Source organism: Melopsittacus undulatus, chromosome 6, assembly GCF_012275295.1.
Source record: "Melopsittacus undulatus isolate bMelUnd1 chromosome 6, bMelUnd1.mat.Z, whole genome shotgun sequence".
Classification (NCBI taxonomy): Eukaryota; Metazoa; Chordata; class Aves; order Psittaciformes; family Psittaculidae; genus Melopsittacus; species Melopsittacus undulatus.
The window spans coordinates 15,394,295-15,414,253 of record NC_047532.1 but is presented as its reverse complement, the minus strand read 5'-3'; the positions used below and the strand labels follow the sequence as shown (position 1 = coordinate 15,414,253).

The 19,959-nt window shown below is 43.4% G+C and overlaps 1 protein-coding gene across 2 annotated transcripts in view; it reads right to left on the bottom strand.

Annotated features, from left to right (window-relative positions):
- Positions 1 to 19,959, bottom strand: part of RAB3B (RAB3B, member RAS oncogene family) — a 63,963-nt gene that overhangs the window by 12,464 nt on the left and 31,540 nt on the right. For both annotated transcript variants that reach the window (XM_031050661.2, XM_034063952.1), the window contains exon 3: positions 3,580 to 3,698. In XM_031050661.2, coding sequence (XP_030906521.1) covers positions 3,580 to 3,698 — 119 coding nt within the window. The remainder of the gene's footprint in view (positions 1 to 3,579; positions 3,699 to 19,959) is intronic.

Here is a 19,959-nt window from a genome sequence, read left to right as displayed (position 1 = left end):
ACAACTTTGCCATTGTGGCTGTGAGCTACTCCCCCACATCCAACCTGACTCTGCCCAAGTGATAACCACCAGTGGTGGTGGTAATGGAGGCGTCTGGCTGTGATGGCTACATCAGACTCAAAGTGGATTAAGGGGAGAGAGATAACGACTCAATAGACAAGGGATAATCTGAGCAATGTGTGCACACACACCTCCCAACCATAGTGCTGGTAAAGACTTGGTTCAAGCCAAGTATGGAAAAGAAATGCTCTAACTTCTGTAGTTGGTAAGCAGATGTAAGTCAATTATCTTCTCTTACAGAGTAAGAGGCCCATTGAGCTCTGCTGCACAGCAGTGGGCTATACACCCGTGTCTCCCCTCAAGTATGGACACACACAAGGTTGCTCCTTGAGTCTGAGAGATTCCTTGCTGCAACAGATTCTCAGCAAGTGACCAATAGCATGCTAAAGGTTGAAATCTGAGCTAGGTAACATGAGTGACAAACTGTACATATACAATCCCTTAGACACGTACCATTGACCAAGTCTGGGACTCAGCTGGGATACAGGCACACCTAGACTTCTCCCTGAGGAGTTTAGCAAGCAAGGGGGTTCCTTCTGAACCTCAGGACTCAACAGGAGGGTCTCCTTGATGGTTTTGTCTCACCCTGTCCTCTCTGCAGTAAACGGCCCTGATTTTATCATTTGGCGTGCTTCTGACTTGCACTTGACCTGAAGAACAGACCGGGCTGATGAAGATAAAGACTCTGAGCTAAACAAACTCAAGTAGCAGACACCATAATTTTCCATGGAGAGTATAGCTCCTGAAGACCAGATCCAGTATAATGTTTTCTTGAAGAGTAACTGCATCACCCAGGATGGTGAAAACCACCCAAAAAATCCCACCTACTCACTATGCCAGCAAATGGCAGAGGCTGATAGAGCAGCACCAGGCAGAAAGCTTTTGTTTCCATTTCTTGTCCCTTTGGAAGTTAGGAAAGCGGTTTTGCAGACTGAGGAAAGAAAACCGTCTCCTAGTTGTATCGCCACTAGAGGACTCTGCTGGCACAGCGATGCTGGCTTTGCTACAGTCCTTGTCTGTGGACAAGCTCCAGAATGGAAGAAAAAGACCGACTTTATCCACCCCACTACGTGATTTTGGCTCCGAGTCTGGTTGGAAGGATTCCTAACATAGAGAATACAAATAAATTGATGGCTCACCTCTGTCCTTTGGCTGATAAGGTGCTCTTAGAAAAGATATTCATGCAGCCCCCGTGGCACGGGAAGACATGAAGTCAAAAAGACAAAGCTGACCTTTCCCGATTCTTGCTCTTTCAGCGCTGCCTTTGATGGAATGGAGCTTAGACCACTTCCAATACTTCAGCTTAAACTTCACCTGTACAAACTTCGAAATAGCATCAGCTCAGAGATTGAGATTTGCTATTTTGGGCTATGTTACGACTGGTAAGTAAAACTTACCAGAGCAGAACTGACAGACAGAGAGGCAGATGAACTGTGTGCTCGAATATATCTTGTTTCACCAGGTAACTGAGCTGACAATATTCAGTTTAGTGAAAGATATTGCCCTAGCTCACATACCTGTGCTCCTATGGGAAAAATCCCCATGCAGACACATGAAGCAGAAAAAGCTTCACCTGAGCTTGGTGGCCAATGCGCCACATGGATGAACCTGGGTTTGCCAAAATCTTTGGGTTTGTGCTTTCAGCAAGGAAAAAATTGTTCCTCTGTCATCAGGTGATGAAGGACAGCTCAGGGAAGGTGCTGCTGTTCACCTCCTGCAGCATGGTGTCAGGATACTGGAGATGGGATGAGAGTGGAGACTACATCCTTAGATGTGATGATCTGGACCATCTGCTTCAGTGGACAGCAAGAATAAATAATGGGCAGCCTTGGGAGAAGGCCAAATTACTATCAACAACAAACCACACTGTTGTGGTTCCTGAGTCACAACCTAGATTAGGGGATACAGAATAGGTGTTCAACAAAAAGCCAAACTGAGCTGGATGCTAAGAGCCAGTGCCATAGCCAGCATGTATCACATGCTCCCAGTGGTTCACAGAGATCACCAGACTTGGGAAATTACATTAACTGCTGCATCACCTTTCTTTGCATGCTGACCATATCTATCTGCAGTAACAGCAACAGGATTACAAGTTTGGGGGGAAACAAAGGGATGCTACTTCTGAGGATAAACACAGCCTTTCCCCTGCCTCCCGATGAACTGTATTTCCTCCATGAACTCTGGTGTCACTTTGTAAGGATGCCATGTCAGAACACAAGATCCAGCAACAGGGCCCAGCCTTCTGCTTATCCATGCTGTGCCCACAGCAACTGCCTCACAGGAGCAGCTCAGGTGTTTTCACCTCAGGCACTGTGCTGGATTCCATCACCTACCTCCAAGGAGGTTGCAGGCACTACCCATGACCACAGCAGTAACATGCTCTGGCTCTTCTGGCAAGACCACTTACTCTTCCTGCTCTGTACATGTACTTGTCCAGAAGGCAGGAGAACATGAAGGAGGTCTGGGCTGCAGCTCTGCTTCCAAAATCAGATCAGTGTGGAGTGAGGTGGGACATTTCTTCCCAAGGAAGAAGAGAGGTGGCATGAGTTATCAGGGGGCCTTCGGATGGGGAAGGGGAAATGCACACTAAATGCTAGGCAGACCAGCCTGTACCAATGCAGTACCAATGCAGCTTTGATACTGCTAACCTGATGCTTTCTTCTTTCACTGTAAGCCATAAATATTTCCTTGCTTTCTGTCACCAGCAAGTGCAGAAATCATTTTTTGGTGTTTCTGTCTCAATTCAGTGGAGCCAGAGGAGCTTGCAATGGTTGAGAAGTCATTTCTTATCTAATTTTAGGGCTAAGCCTCCACCCTTCACATTTAATAGGTGACTCCTCCCTCATCCCACCATTCCTCACTGAGCACTGCCTTACTGAGCTGTTCAGCTGCTTTCTGTAGTCAGTGGTAACAGACTGGCTTCCAAGGGGTATGCTTGCTTTCTGTCCTAGGCTTTGTTCTTCCTCCTGTTATTACCACTACAACTAACTTAAACTTCACAACTTTTAAATGGATAAAGTCAGATTTTTAATTATCTCAAGCTAGGCAAGGTGAATAATGTTCCATGTGTCCACCCTTGGAGAAAACCAACCCAAAATCCAAACAAACCCAACCACAACCAAACCCTTTTTCAAGGCAGTTTGGAAAGATTTAGCCTTATTAGATTTTAAATGAGATCTGATGCTAACAGCCACTGCTACACCGGATTGTTTTAGCAGCACAGAAAACCTCCCAACCCCCAGATAATGCATTAAAGGATTAATTTCTTTAGAACAAATTAAAACTTTTCAAAGCCACTATGTTTGAATTATAACCCCTTCATTAAAGTGAAGCTGTGGAACATTTTCTAGAGGAGAGTTTAAAACCCAAGTTATTTATCCCAGAGTTCAGATGAAGAAGAAAGAACAGGGTGATGCACAGCACCATGGAGGATGGGGTGTCTGATGTTCTCAACAAACAAGTTGTGAGGAGAGAATTGGCCAAAAACCAAACCAACCCAAACACAGCAATATTTCATACCAGTCCTGCACTGCATTGAAGGAGTCTTCACTGGTGATATCATACATGAGGACGAAGCCCATGGCTCCTCGGTAGTAGGCAGTAGTGATGGTCCTGTATCTTTCTTGTCCGGCTGTATCCTGGAACAGAAAGGAATACTTAGGCTTTAAGACTCCAGTTCTCAGAAACAGGAGTTGTAGTGAGGTCCTGTGTCCAAAACAAGGCAACCACTTCTTGTTGTTATACATTTTAAACCCCTCGTTTGCTCCCATCTGAAACGAACTGTCCTTACATTTTAACATTAATTAGGCTTTTGCATAAACCGTGATTTCTTAAATGCATTGTGACACATGTTCTATGAAAAAATACTCAAGATGTCAATCCTTTAATTGCTCTTCTCTGCCTCGGCCTCAAGGCAATAACAGAACGTTAGCAGAGTTCACTGAGAGCTGACATTTCAAAGCACAGGCAATACGAAACAGCCCAGGACTGTAGCAGGCAAAAGGCATTTACGTGTTGCAATTTAGTGTTGCAGTCAGGAAAATGTCCTTGAGCAGATATTGCAGTTGACTCTTACGTGAGGTTAAAGACAACAATTAAAGACTTGATGCAATGAAAATTACTCTACAAAGTGAATTCAACATGGAATATCCCACTCATGATGTCTGAGGTGCACGCACTAATCTGAGATTTACTAATAAGTTCCATCTCATTCTCTTTGTCTGTAGAGTGCTGTAGAACACCTCTACCTGCAGTTGTCATTTCTATGTTCAGCCTGACAGCATAAAGGTGAAACTGTGACATATACAACAGAAGACTTGTGACAGCTAGAAAACATGTCAAATACCATCTGTTGGATGCCAGCAACATTTACTCCTCACATTCTAGCTGCCGGCTCTTAAGCCGAGGAGTGTTTCTACATCAGATCAACAGTCCTGAATCCAATTCGCCCCCTTTGGACCTGCCATCTGAATCAAGAAGAGTTGTGTGCTTAACAACTCTCTCATTCAGGAAGTATCTATTGTTTGAACAAACACATTTCATCTATGTTTGGACAAACAGCAGCTCTGTGAAAGAGCTGCAGGGAGGCAAAAGGCCTTACTTTCAAAGCTCAAGTTCACCATAAGGTGTTGACTGCTAGTTACTCTTACAGGTTAGCAGTTCTGAAATGAATGCTCCTTTAGTCCTTGCAAAACCCACACTTAAGAAAGTATTTATTGCCACTGGTTTGAAATGTGATGATTAAGGTTTCTCTTCTCTAGCAAAAAAGGCCCTGAAGGACTTATCTATCACATGGCTAGTTGGAAGAGTAAAATAAATCCACATAAAGCACTCTTGCCAGAGTACTGAGACAGTTCTGATCAGACATAGCACATCACCAGAGCCCCAGAAAACACACAATGTGCAGTGGGTCAGAAACTACTCATCTTTAAAACCCTTCTGTTCATCATTCCCATACATGCAGCTTTGGTTTTGCTGCATGCAGGAGACAGTGTCAGCCCTTCCAGAACACATGCTAACCAGCCTATGAAAGGGGAAAACAACAACGATCGCCTGTTGTTCTGCACCAGAATATCACAGAGGCTCTCTGTAGGAGGAAAGCGCTTGTAAATAAGCTCCCTGCAGCTTGCTTAAAAGACACTGCCTATTGCACTACTGTGAGACCATCCACAGCTGCAACACACTGCGGATTTCCCAGGGAGAAATTATGCAGCAGGGATCTTGCTGTTTCTCCACCAATCCTCTGGAAAAAAAAAGAAGGGATTTTTCCTTGAAACTTGTGCATTTACTTCAAGGCAGGGGAGTCCGTTGGCTGATCACGGCAAAGCATTGCACACTGGCTGAGAAATAGCTCTGTTCCCTCCTGACAAGTACCAGAATGAGGTGGACTACACCTTGCAGCCTGAGTGACCATCTCTTCTCCTACCATGATAAATCCATCACAGAGTACTCTCGTATTCATTGACACCACATCCTTGCTTAGCTGCTGAGCAGCTAAACCAGCCATGACAGCTAGATCCCAACTATAATTCTTCGAGTGGGGAAGGTCTCAGTAGCAATAGTATTGCTCTGTTTATTCAGACATGATAGTTGCTTTGTTTTAGCCCGATTTTCCAATGACACAAGGCTTACTGAATCGTCAGTCTCCACACATGCATGTATATGTGCTCATAATATTTGACTGAAAGGAAACACTCTCAAAGGTACATTCTTACAAATGTCATGAAAATAGTTGGTAAGGTGAAGAGAGACTTTAAGCATCCCTTAGCAAGCTGGGTAAAAAAGCTTAGTTCAATGCTTATCATCTTCCAACACCAAAGGATCCACAGGGAGGGAGGCTTTCTTCATGCCTCATTAGGAAAAAGACCTAAATCAGTATTAGCAACTTCTCAGATCCTGCAACCAGCAAAAAGAAGCACATCCATAGCAAGTCAGGCTTCTTCAAGTTCTCATATTCACACCATTATTGTTTTACACCTTCATTGCCAGGATCTCCTAGATCTCATCTCCTGTTTTCTGCTGTGTGTTTAACTAGTTCTCATTTTGGCTTAGAGCATGGGGCTGTGACCAGGCAGTAAGCAACAGCAAGGCACATTGGCTAGCTACATGCAGAACAGTTTGGAAAGAAATGACATTTGACAATAGCTCTGAGCAAGGGGTTAGCTGTGAGGATGTGCATCCAGGCTATTCCAGGCAGCAGCCCCAAGGGACGCTCATAGTGGCTTTCAAATCCTGTGGGATGAGTCCAGTGCCTTGGCTCAGCGAGGATCTGGACTCAACCTATAGAACTACTCTGTGTTAATGCAAACTGTGCTATTGCCAGAAATCACTGAAATGTGGTAGTTCTGGTTTGCTGATTTCAGTATTCTGCCTGCAAATCCCCTGTGCAGGGAGGTGGACTCCAATTTATCCATTAGGAAGAAACAGGGACGTGGCTGTAGGAGGTGCAGAACCCCAAAGGGCTAGATGTACTCCCTTAATCATAGTCTATTCTCTGGTGGACAATGCACTTGCCTCATTAGGAAGGTCATTTGCATGTTCATTAGTATATACTTAGGTGCCTAGCTTCTTACAGGCAGTGTGTGAGAGGGGAAAAGGCATCCTATATTTCATGGTATGTGAAGTTTATCCATAACCTTGCCCTGGTGGCTATGCAGTAATGCAGAGATGTGATTCATCTCTATATGGGTCTCTGATGGGTTCTTCTCTCTGTTTCACTATACAGGTAGAGAGCATGCCATCTCCCCTTGAATGTTTTTAGTTGCATTACTCCAAATCCATTTGAATAGCACCCTAAAGCGACTTCCCCTCCCCCCCCCCCCCCCCCCCCGGTTATGTTAGCTTCTTAGACAGCTATGAACTGGCTTAATTTTCTTGACTCACATCACGTTTTATGCGAGCTTCACTGACCATCCCCTACCCCCTGCGTACTTCAACATCAATACAATTAAACAAACTGCAAAATCCGAGCTCCGTTTCTTCAGCATGTACATGAGCTGTCCTTACAGAGCTGAAACCACCACAAGCCTTTGGTAGTTAGGCATTGCAGGATTTTATGTGCAAGACATTTATCTAACGAAGGAGAAAATAACTGATGCAGATTGCTTCCCTGCTCCCCCAAGCTGCTCGCAAGATTTCCAGGTAGACCATAAACTCATTAGAAGACAAGTAGATGAGGCACAGGCAGGGATCAGCAGAAACCTGGGGTAGCTCTAATTAACAGTCTAGCCCAATGCCTAGGAAGAAAAGCCTGAGCCTTCAGCCTGTTTGGCTGTCCCTGAAGAGGAATCAGAAAGCCAGGCTGTAACCAAGCATGGAAGGGTCTCAGTATATTTACACCAATGTGTAACATGTTCTTCTGTAGCTTACATATGTGCCTGTCCTTGATACAAACTATTGAAAAACCCACAAGGCCATCAGTTGGTAGCCTGAAACACAAATCTGAAGGTTTTACATTAATGAGCAATCAAAATTCACTGTGTATCAAAGGAGAAATAGAACTAAATGCATTTGCATTACGTGCAGACGCCCGCTCCTCACAAGATCCATCACATAAACATTCACAATAGGAGCACGACCAGGTTTACTTGAATGTACTTGGCTGTCTCAGCACAAACAGCAAGGTACTTGCGCAGCAAACATATCTGAGATTTTAAATCACGGCAGATGCTCTTTGCTGCAGGTCTGAAAAAGCAGAATCCCTGATTCTGAACTGTTGTTCTCCTAGTGAAGATTTCCAGCCACAAGTTCTTTGTTCCAAATAAAATGTCACTGAAACTTCTCATCTGTACTGGGTTTAATGCCCTCGTGACTGCGCTAGCAGTGTACGTGACAAACAGCCTCTGAAGAAATAAACCTTCTGATTCCTTTTAAAGGATTACAGCTTTTTGCTGGTTTTGTTTGGAGTTTGGGGCTTTGTTTTCGAGAAGAATAATAAGTAAGAATAAGAGTTACCCATTGTCCAGCTGGTTGGCAACAATTACAGGATGCATGTACTTAGCATCGTCCTTGCTTAGGCTGTTCAGAGTCAGAACAGAGGCTACATCAACTCCAGCAACCAGCACCAACCACAGTTTCAGGGCTTCATCAGCTATGGTGAAGGAGAGACCTCTTCTTCCCTTCTGTTCATTGTCACACCATGACACCTACACCATAGCTCTTTGTTTGGAGTTTGGTCAGCCTTGGGGACAGTATAATCAACTTCACAGCCCTATGGTTATAAGGGCAGTAAGTTATTAGACATCTAAGTGTTAGGAAACATCTGATTCCCTGCAAGCAGAGCTCAGTTCTCAGCAAGACTGGCCACCTAAGCTCCTGCTCTCTACGTGACAGATAACCTAAATAAGGAACAAATAAAGACACATCCTGAAGGCAGAGGGCTGTTTGCTCTGCTACAGGCCACTCTGGGGCTCGGTAACAACTGACCCTTTTATGTCCAAGACCTGTTTACTTTCCCTTCTGCACAGATGAGGAAACATTCATGCTCACATGCAGCCTTCTCTGCTGCTGCTCTGTTCTGCCTTCCTCACTGGACCTTGCTAGCTGCTCAAAGCAGCATTTCCTTGCATTTCTGGACTGTTATAATGGAAAGAGTTGAATTTCTCATGATCTTCGGCAATTCTAGTTGTTTTGGTCAACATTACCGATGCCTGCTGTGAGGTGGGTGGCATGTTCCCATCCCACTACTCTCATGTCAGGATGTGCATGCTCTCTGGGGCTGAGATTTCCTCAGCTGTGTGTTTGCCTGGTGCTCAGCACATAAGGGCTCTGCTCTGCGATCAGAGCTCCTGGATTTTCCATTCACACACATGTTTCCTTTGCAGAAGTAGACTTTTGAGTGGAAGCCATCAAGAAAGCATCAGATAAACACAAAAGTCACCTTGAGAAAGAAGAAAGAGGGCGGTGAAAAACAACCCACCAAGAAAGACAAGGGTGAGCAAAGAGAGTGACCTATGCCATTAATAACAGAATGCTAACATTGTGCTTAATGTTCTTGCTGGTAGCTAGAAATAGGAACAAACAGGCAAGCAAAATGAGTCACTGGTTAAGACATGGAAAAGACGTGATGTCATGAAAAGCCTGTGATGTTTCAATTGCTGCCAGGAGCAAAATAACACCTGGCTCCTTCAGAGCTCAGCTCTGATTAAAAAGCTCCAGTGCAACAGATGGTATTAAGTGTGCTTTTTTCCCCTCTTCTTATTGAGTGCTCCCATTGTCCAAAACTCACTGGAAACTACTCAGCCACATTTAGATAGCTTGAGAGACAGCTTAATTTGATCAATATTAGCAATCTGCAGCAAAACATTTCTGTTATGAATAAAAACCCAACACAAAACCCCTGTCTTCTTTTGTTAAAGGCTCTGTCTTTGTAAAGTGGTTTTTAAATGCTTCCCCACTATGACTGTTTTAATTTCAACTCTTTAGAAGTAGTAAAACCAGAAGCATTGGGTTATTTCAGTACCACCAGTTGCAGAAGCTTCACTTTTCTATTCTGTTTTGCTTACCCTTTACAGAAGAAGCTCCTACCACCCTGTGTGCTCTGACATTCCCACACTAACTGCTCCCACCAGGGAGATGGAAACATTATGAAAAGAGCCTTCTAACACATGCACAGCCCACAGTAGCTCACCAGTCATAAGAGCCCTCAGTCTTCACTGACACACACACTTCTGGAGTTGTCCCCTGTAACTCAGTGTCTGAGCATCCCTTCAGGTAGGGCACTGCACTTGGCTTTCTTTATAGAGTAACTTCCATAAACTGATGGGCACGGAGGACAAGTTAGTGCAGGCTGACCTCATCCAGCGTTAAAAAGTTTCTGGTGGTTGGGAAGCTCTTTAGCTTTGCTCAGCAACCCAACACCATATAAGACAAAAAGTGAATCACTGGAAATACAAAGGGGTGCATTCGCTCAGCAGATCCTAATTTCCTAACTGGAATCAAGCCAGCATACTGTGATTAACACTACTGGTCCTGACCTACTAAGATGTTAACGAAGTTACTTCCATTTTCCCAGGTGCCTCGAGATTGTAGCAAAGATTAACAGCAGTTGCCCTTCCTCATCTGTCAAAAGGTAAGGAGGACTGAAACAGGGCTGCTGGCTTATGGACATTATCTGCTCTTCTGATCTTCCTGTAGCTTGAGCTTCTCTGCTAGAGTATTTAAAGGACAGTGGCTGCAAAAGAGAAACCTCATGAAGAGGCACACACAAAGATTAAGTTCATTTGCACATTCTTTAATGCCATAGAATTGAAAAATCTCATTTTTCATTACTTTGAATTACTATAAAGGTCATTCTGATATGTTTTTGATTCTTCCTGAACCATTTAGCTCAATAGAACACTAAAGAAACGGCAGGAATAAACATATGTAGCACCCATACCGTATGCCTACTTCCAGCTTCCACTTCTTTAGCTGCAAACAAACAAAGTTCAAGAAGTATTTTAAGAGGCTGAGATCCTTGAGTAAGAAGCATTTCAGGCACTGAATGCATTGTTATATAAGAATTTTTTGCCATTTTTTGCTAGATAGTTTTAGTTGTCCCATGTATATCCTTTAATTTTGTTAATCAGCCACCGTAAGAACAACTGTACAATGCACAGATGTCTGAGCAATTTTAGCTGCTCTAAGTGCTATTAATTAGCTAGGGTTGTTGGGAAGCAGATAAATTAATCACAGCCAGAGTACTTCAGAAGCAACACTACACTACTGTGAACGTGCTAGTATGGACATCCTAAACGGTTCTGTAGTGCAGCTGGCAGATGTGCTAAGGTCCAGTTACCAGTCATAACAGCAGACTGCTAACCCATGGAGATGTACAGCAGAAACAAAAATCGCAATACATTATCAATCAGCTGCCAAAAGAGCAAATGCAAAATCTGTGAGAAGGAAGTCAAATGATCTATGGTACAGATCTGGCTCTTTGATCTGGAAAGGAACAAGGATAAGGTGAAGGGAATTAGCATTATACTGCTATCAGCCTCACTCCCCCTCAAACGCAAGCAAGCAGAACATAGCAAATCCCAGCTCCAAGAGCAGCAGAACAAGACACAGACTTCCTGGAGCCTATTTCTAGGTGATCAAATGTCATGGTAACCAGCAAGAGAACCATGCAGTGAGTCTGTGTGGAGCAGGCTCTGCACAAGGCTTGGCCACAGCTGCCCAACTCTGGTGCCCCAGCAGCATCACAGCGGTACCCACCCCAGACCCCATTGCAACGGTACCCAGCCTGAATCCCATGACTGTGGTACTCAGGCAGGACCCCATGGCAGCAGTACCCAGACAGACCCCAACACAGACCCTCATCCCAGTGGTACCCAGACTGGATCCCATCACAGATGTACCCAGCCCAGACTCCATCACAGCTGTACTCAGCCCAACCCCATTGCAGCAGTACCCAGCCAGGACCACAGCTGCAGAACTCTGGGCAAGACCTTTGGTTAACTCATTTATAAAACAAATATTTACATCCCAAGGTGTTTATGAAGCTCGATGACTTTGTGCCTGCAAGACATATTAGTATCCCTAATTGTAAGAAAACTTAGTACTCTGCTACAAGCATCACCCCACAGGACTGTTCTTATCAAAGGAAGATTTCATCTTATTTAGTAGTGGATTAGGGCTAAATCTAAGCCTCATACTTCACAAGAACCCTCTAGAGGTATTATGTCAAGAGGATCAATTCTAAGATAAAGTGCTCAGAGATTCTGGGAAGGTGTTTATGATATTTCCAAGATTAAAATACCAAATCAAATTGCAACCATGAGGCCAGAACGTGTGCTTTAAATTAAAGGGCAGCAACAAGACAAGGAAAAGAACCACAAAGAAAAAAGCATCAAGAACCAAAGGAAAGTAACCAAATATAATTTATATTAAGAACCATACATCAAATAAAGTATATATATATTGTGTGCATATATATGTGTGTATATGTATACATGCATACACATATGTGTATATATATGTATTCTTTTAAGGGTGTAATTTTTTCAAGATTTGGTAGAAATTAAGAGCTGATCAGGCAATTTCCAATTTATTATCTCCAAATCAGGAAAAAATCCCCACTGCTGAATTCAGGCGAGCATTTAACAAAAATATGAAGATATTTAAGATTCTAACACACAAGAAGGTAGAATGAAAGCCTGAAGAAAACAAACCACAAGAACAATCTGAAGCTCATAAGTCAGAAGGTAAATAAAAAAGGTACCTCACTGCAGTAGAGTTTGAAATACATTTTCCAAGTGCTGGAATTAGTAATAACGCAGAGTCCTCCACCTCATAAGTTTATATTGGATAGAAATGTGCACATACGTTGAAAAGCAATGCAATAAATAAATGTGATAGAGTTCTTCAGGTGACATGAAGGGGGTTTTGATCAAATTCACAAAAGTGTAAAAAACAATCAAATGGAATGTGAAACTTTCCAAGTAAACCCACATCTTGGCTGAGAATAGAAAGGAAGACTTTCAGCTAAAGGACAGCTATTTTGGAGTAGTCATAAACATCTTAAAATAGATGCTTAGAATTTAAGTTATTTGTCAACCACAACAGCGCACGCACGATGCTCGGTAATGTCACAAGACAAAGAAAATAACCTGCTGCCTTTTCTATTATAACCACACAGTCCAGATGTTAAACTGGAAGCTGCATTGTGTGACAGCTGCATGTGGCTCCACTGCACTCCTGGGGCAGCTTAGTAAGCAGCTGTGAGATCCCTTCGGGGCTCTCATGTGGTTACAGTGCCTGTGGGTTTCTTGGTGTGAAGCCTTTTCGCACACTATTGTATGCTCACCCACCTCTATGGTGATGCCCATTCCTCCCTTCTATCTGGAAAGAGCATCACCAGCAAATACTTCTTGACATACTTGTGAGATGTTTTGCTGCTTGGTATTTTTACTGTGTACTAAGTATTTCATGACCACAACACCTCCCTGCTCTGTCTAGGCCATGTACTGCTTCCAAGCCTTTGGCCAGTGGGCACGCTAAGTGCTCAAGTGGTTCAGATCTTAATGACGAAAAGCACATCTTTGTATTTGCCTTTTTAGAAAGACAGAGGAAAACAACAACAGATTTCTCAGCCGAAGAAAACATGTCGTTGGCATCATAAAAAAAGAAACAACATATGACTAATTTATCTGACATTCAAACACACTTCTAACCCAGTTCCAGGCCTCAACCAGCCAGTCCCTACCTATCAAGAACTGCTTCTCCATCTTCTAAAATGATTTTAGTAGCAGGCTACAATAATGATTTAAGGGCTACAATCAGACTGTATTGTAATCACCATTACCTACTTGAAATGTCCCAATTACTTCCCTCACCAGCTGTTTAGAAAACTGACTTTCAGCAGCTCTTCTTGGCAGGAATCACTTTGTACTTCTGAATTAAAGATAGTGCATCTAAGCTCATTTTGGAGCAAATCAAGCCAAAATCCATTCCTCTAGTCCTTTTTTTTTCGTGGGTAAATGATTTATCCAAGGAACCCAGTGAACAGGGGAAAGGAAGCCCTACCTAAAGTGGGAAGGAAAAAAACAGGAACAAAAGTCTTTGAGGACTTGGCTCATTGAAGAAGACCTCAGGAAACAAGAAACATTCCAGGCTCAGCAAGCAGACTACAGCTGGGTCAATCACAGCATGATCTGCATGCCCACAACTCTGATCCTAATGAGAATATCATGTCAGCATTTCAGATGATCAGGATTTCAGTAAGAAATCCTGGCCCAGACTGAGGTTGGACAGGTGATGCTGGGCCCATCTTGTATTGCCTTTGAGTATAATCAGCTGGAAATAGAGCAGTAATGGATGTTCACACCAGTGTGTCTCATACAGTTGAAGTCAGCCAATATAAAGAATGAATACTGACAAGAAAAATACTGGTGGGGAACTCTATCATACTTCTCGCCATTTATTAAGCAATAGGAGGCATAAAAGCAATAGACTACTTCAAACTTAACTTGATGCCAGGCTAATATGTGCACATGTACACAAGTGGTAATAAGGGTCAAAGAATTATCATCCCAGCAGGAAAAATAAGAGCTCCCAAGAAGGTTTGCTACAGCAGCTTAAACTCTGTACAGGATTTGGATAAACTACTGAAGGCAACAGAATTCCTTGTACCAGGGGCAGAGAAAACCATGCTACAGGGGCTGATGATGTCCCACATGGTGCACTTACGTGCTCTTCTGTTGGCTGCATGCTTCATCTGTCCCCACACCAGTGGGACCTCAGTCACACTCTCAAGCACAGCCTACTTACGAGGACCACTTGATTCAGCCCGGATTTGGGGAGATGCCATTTGGCAATTGTACTTTGATATAAAACAAGCCGTGAAGGATTTTAATGTCCTGCCTGCATGCAGTGGCCTCAGTGAAGAATCCTGCCTAAGGGGAGGTCCTGACTTCTCTCCATGAGATTAAGTTTCTAGATAAGAACATACAGAATTTTCCATGTGATGTGCTTCTCAAAATCAAAGACCTCAGTGTGAGGAAAGAAGGCTGTAAATATTGCTGTTCATGATAACTCCAGACTGTCCTGTTTGAAGCGAATGAAAATCCTGTGTGGAAGAGGGACAGCAGAAGATCATCTTTGTACAGACCACTAAATGCATGTGATGCTTTTCAGGAGAACAAAAATATGGGGCCATCATCCTTCATTAAATTCTAGCAATTTTACATTAATACAGCTTCATAGAATACGGAAACTGCACAGCATCACCCCAAGCAACTGAAGGTCTATCAACAAATCTGTAATTGAAGCAATCATAGTATCAGGCACGATACAAATTCATGCATAAGCGTTATGCTGCTTCCTAAATCACCCAGGCTGTCCACCAGCGGCAGATTGATGACAGGCTCTATAGACCCTCAGCTCAACTCAGCAATGAGCAATTCTACACTCCATTACCGTCACCCTTTAAGAAACACTTCCCAGCTTGGGAATGAATTTGTCCTGTTACACTTGGGAAAAACACCCGTGGAAGTATTTATCAAATTAAACCAGCTTGTTTACTGAGAACTAACCCCCAGGAAGACCAAGCTCCTCTGCTTTCCTGTGTAGCTATACATGGTTTGTATGGAGAAGGTGCAACAAGTTGACATTTTGAGGAAACCAAACTATTTACTATGACAGAGACAGAAAGAAGGCTCACAGGACTTGTTCTTGGTTCCAATCCAGTCCGAATCACTCCCCTTGACCAAAGGGGTGCAAAAACTAACCTTTGAAGCAAAGCATAGGTATAAGCGAGCAGAACTAGTTCTGTCAATGAATTAAAGATTTTTAACACTAAAGGGACATCAGCAACAGCATAACTGCTTCAAAACATTATCAAACTACATTTAAATGAGCCGCACTTTCTGCTTGCTGCTATTTTGTCTTATTCTAGTGTCAAACAATTAAAACTTGGCCTGATTTTGGAGGCTTTAGAGCAGCAGGAGAAGCTTCTGTGTTGATTGTCTGGAGCTTACCATAAAGCTTTATACCAAGATCCAGGCAGTGACAGCATCTGGCCTTTCTGCAGAGCAAAATGGTTTCTGATCTTGCAGAAAGCAGTTTCCATCTCTGGTATAACTCAAACCACAGTCACCATCCTCACAGAGTCAAGAGAACAAAATGCATCCCTATTTAAGACATTAATAAAATCCCAGCTTCTCTCCTCACGTAGCACCCAGGACTTCTTTCTCTACCCAGAGTACCAAAGGGAATGTAATTTCCCTTGACCAAAGGTTTTATTTTGATGTTCTGAGTCAGTTGAAAAATTATAAAAGCCACAATAACACCCAGATTTCTTTGTTTAGATGTCTCTCTTTGCTAGTTCTTCATATAAAACCTGAAGGGAAAGCATCCCTGTCCTACCAGCACTCACTGCAGAATGACAAAGGACACGTGTGAGGGCAAGTGCATCCTGTCTTACAAGCTGAGTGCTCCCATAAATCTCAGACAACATTAGCTGGTCTTTTTAGCAGACCATGTGGTAGTATCAGAGCTCATCTCCTGCCAACACCTGCAGCTGAGAGAAGGGAATTCTAAGATCTAACTGTCAACAAAGTCTTTATTGCAGATGAGCAGTGCTTTGTGCCAGCCTTCCTGATGCTTAGTGACTAAAAACTTCCCAGATTCTCATTATGCTCATCAAGTGGGGCACAAATAAATACATGCTGCAAAGTTTCATCTCTAATATGTTCTCCTCCTGGTGTAAACCATCAGACAATAAGTATCAGATGATAAAGAATATACTCTCTGTTCTAATCTCAAAGTGTCTTTCCACGTCACTAATCATATTGTATCAAATCAGTCCTGCATATGTTAGGACAGTTGTATCAACAGACAGCAAATGTTACAAAAAGCCTCTTAGATAAGAACAGGCAATATTCTGGTACATGTTTACCTCCATTTAATTAATGAACAGACTAGTTGCAGTCTATCTTGTGAAATGAGATGTAAACATAAGCGACCTCCACATATGCTGCATCTTTCAAAACAGCTTATTGACAACAGCTGCAGGAACAACCTCTCATCCACACTTGCTTCAGTGCTGCATTCATTGTTTTTCCACTTAAAAATGGAAGAGGCTGCATTTTTGTGTGGAAAGAAGAGCAGCAAGCATTAGAGGGGTATCTGGCAAACACAGAAGTTCACCTCTGTGTCCAGGAAAGAAAATGGGAGGGATGATTGGGCAGAGAAGGGATTCAGAGCAGCCCTGGGGAGAAGGACTTGGGAGTGTTGGTTGATGAGAAAATGAGCATGAGCCGGCTTCAGTGTGCGCTTGCAGCCCAGAAAGCCAACTGTATTCTGGGCTGCATCAAGAGGAGCGTGACCAGCAGGTCAAAGGAGGTGATCCTGCCCCTCTACTCTGCTCTTGTGAGACCTCACTTGGAGCATTGTGTGCAGTTCTGGTGTCCTCAACATAAAAAGGACATGGTACTGTTAGAACAAGCCCAGAGGAGGCCACGAGGATGATCAGGGACTGGAGCACCTCCCATATGAAGACAGGCTGAGAAAGTTGGGGCTGTTCAGCCTGGAGAAGAGAAGGCTGCGTGGAGACCTCATAGCAGCCTTCCAATATCTGAAGGGGGCCTAAAGGGATGCTGGTGATGGACTATTCATTAGGGACTGTAGTGATAGGACAAGGGGTAATGGGTTAAAACTTTAACAGGGGAGGTTTAGATTGGATATAAGGAAGAAATTCTTTACTGTAAGGGTGGTGAGGTACTGGAATGGGTTGCCCAGGGAGGTAGTGAATGCTCCATCCCTGGCAGTGTTCAAGACCAGGCTGGATGAAGCCTTGGGTGATATGGTTTAGTGTGAGGTGTCCCTGCCCATGGCAGGGGGGTTGGAACTGGATAATCTTAAGGTCCTTTCCAACCCTAACTATCCTATGATCCTATGACACTAGAAATACCCTGGAACTTCTCAAGAGGGAATGGGATCTGCTGTAGAGAATGCACTACTGGGGAGGAGACACCTTGTGACACACTGTGATAGAGGAAAAAGGAACAAACTGAAATACAGAATCACAGAATCCCAGACTAGTTTGGGTTGAAGGGACCTTAAAGCTCACCCAGTTCCAACCCCTGCCAGGGGAAGGGACACCTTCCACTGGAGCAGCTTGCTCCAAGCCCCTGTGTCCAACCTGGCCTTGAACTCTGCCAGGGATGTGGCAGCCACAGCTTCTCTGGGCACCCTGTGCTAGTGCCTCAGCACCCTCACAGGGAAGAGCTTCTGCCTTATATCTAATCTAAATCTCCCCTCTGTCAGCTTAAAGCCATTCCCCCTTGTCCTGTCCCTACATGCTCTTAAAATGAGACAGAAGAACAGTAAAAAAGGTGACTGGAGGACTGGTTTATTACAAAGCATTTTAAAGGTGAGCTGTGTTTGGATGAGCCAAGTAACAACAAACATTCCAGGATGTCACAAGGCTTGTTTCAGGCAAAACTAGTTTCCTTGGGCAGGGGAAGGCTTCTTCAGCTGTGCTCTAGACTGCAGGACCAGGTCTTCAGGCAGTCTCTCTTACAGGCTCGAATGACTCTGCTTCTGCAATTCTCCAGGAGCATTAGAAACTAAAGATGATAAAGTGATACTGAATATGACAAGGATAATAAGACAAAAGAACTGCTGTTGATTTCACTGAGCTGAGGACTTCTGCCCATTTCATTACTGAAATTTTCAGTGGAGGAGGAAAACCCTTCATGTGGGTATTTTATTTGGTAGTCAGAGAGCTCTGCTTCTGCTGGTGGGGTGGGTTGGGTTGTGAGGGTTCTTTTGGTTGGTAGCTTTTTGGTTTATTTGGGTTTGCAAAACTTTATGTAGAGTTTGTCCCGTCACTTCCAGGGTCCTGGACAAAGTCAGCACCCACAGAGTTGTGAAGACATCCAGAAAAGCTTAAGATGATCAAAGCTGAAGATGCATTTTGTCTGTGCTCTGTTTGCACCCAAAGGGCTCAGGTCAGGATCTGATGCCTTGTGACACAGGCTTGTAGCATCCTCTCGGAGCTTTGCCTTTTTGTCAGCTTGTGACAGAGTCTGAATGTTGAATGATTGCATAGCATTGTATTGCAGGTTAGCACACAGACTGCACTGATAACCAAAACCACGCTCTGGAGAAGCAGAGTTGTCACCACCTTTGTGTCCACGTGGACATCATTTGCAAATTTCAGGAGCAAATGATGAAAATACAGTTAATGAAATTATCTAATGAACACAGAAACTCAATTACAGGCTTCACATTGTGCCTCAATTAGGCTGTGCTTGGGTTAGAATTGTCAGGTGCTAATGGGATTGTTAAAACAAAGCAAATTAACTAGGTGCAGTAAGAAAATGCTCATAATTAGCATCTTTGTTTTACTAAAGGTACCACAAAGCCTCAATAGCATCAGGGAGTTTTCAAACACATCATTATAAAAGGGAAAACAAGAATGTGCTATATTAACTTGATATTGCCATGGTAAACAGTTTAACAATCTTGTAAGAACAATCTAAAAGATCACAAGTTACCATGGTACCATTGCTCTCTCCAGCTTCATGTTTTCAACACAAAACTGAATACTTTAAAGGCAACACGGTGCGGTACTTTCTCCACTGCAAACTTATTCATCCTTTCCTGGGGAATTTCTTTGTTCACAGGAGTCACCAGCTTGTTATTCGTAATTCATGAGAGTTATTTGAAAGTGAAATCATCTCAGGACACTGTTTTCCAATGGAAGTTCAGACAAAGCACCTGAACCAGATTCTGCTCTTGTGTACACTGCTGTAGAAGCCGGAGCTTTCTGGGTTTGACTGATCTCAGGTGAGATTAGCAGCTGATCTACCACTTATTCAGTTGCTCAGCTGCCAGTTACAAAACATGTTTCTGTCACTCCAGAGGGACAGCTCTAGGAGAACTCGGAAAATGAGAGGAGAAAACTTGTCATATGGTGTTAAAGTAAAGGAGACAAGGACACATCACCAGGACCCTTCTGTCTTCACTGACCTTTTACTCGCAAATACTTTCCTCCCAACTATCGAATCACCTTCCTGTCTCTATTGATTACTTCTGGCCACTTCCAGTGCACTAGATGTATCCCAAACTGTCCTTGCAGAGACCACCTTAATCTGGGGTGAAACAGACATCTATACACACAAGTATGACAAAGACACATTCAGGACTAGTTTGTGAACTTCTTCAAGTAAAACAGGAATCCAATTTAAAGGAATAAAGAGTTGATATATGAAAGAAAAAGAACAAAAAAGAACCACCAGCCTGGAGGCAGCTGTCCATATTGAAATACAGATTCTGGGGGCCATGGAGAACCATTAGGTTTCACATTAAGAATATACTTCATTTGCCATTACTGCCTGCCTGCTTACCCACCTCAGTGAACACAGGTGTTAGCTGACAAACTGTTCTTTCCAAGTATCACATACAAACTGC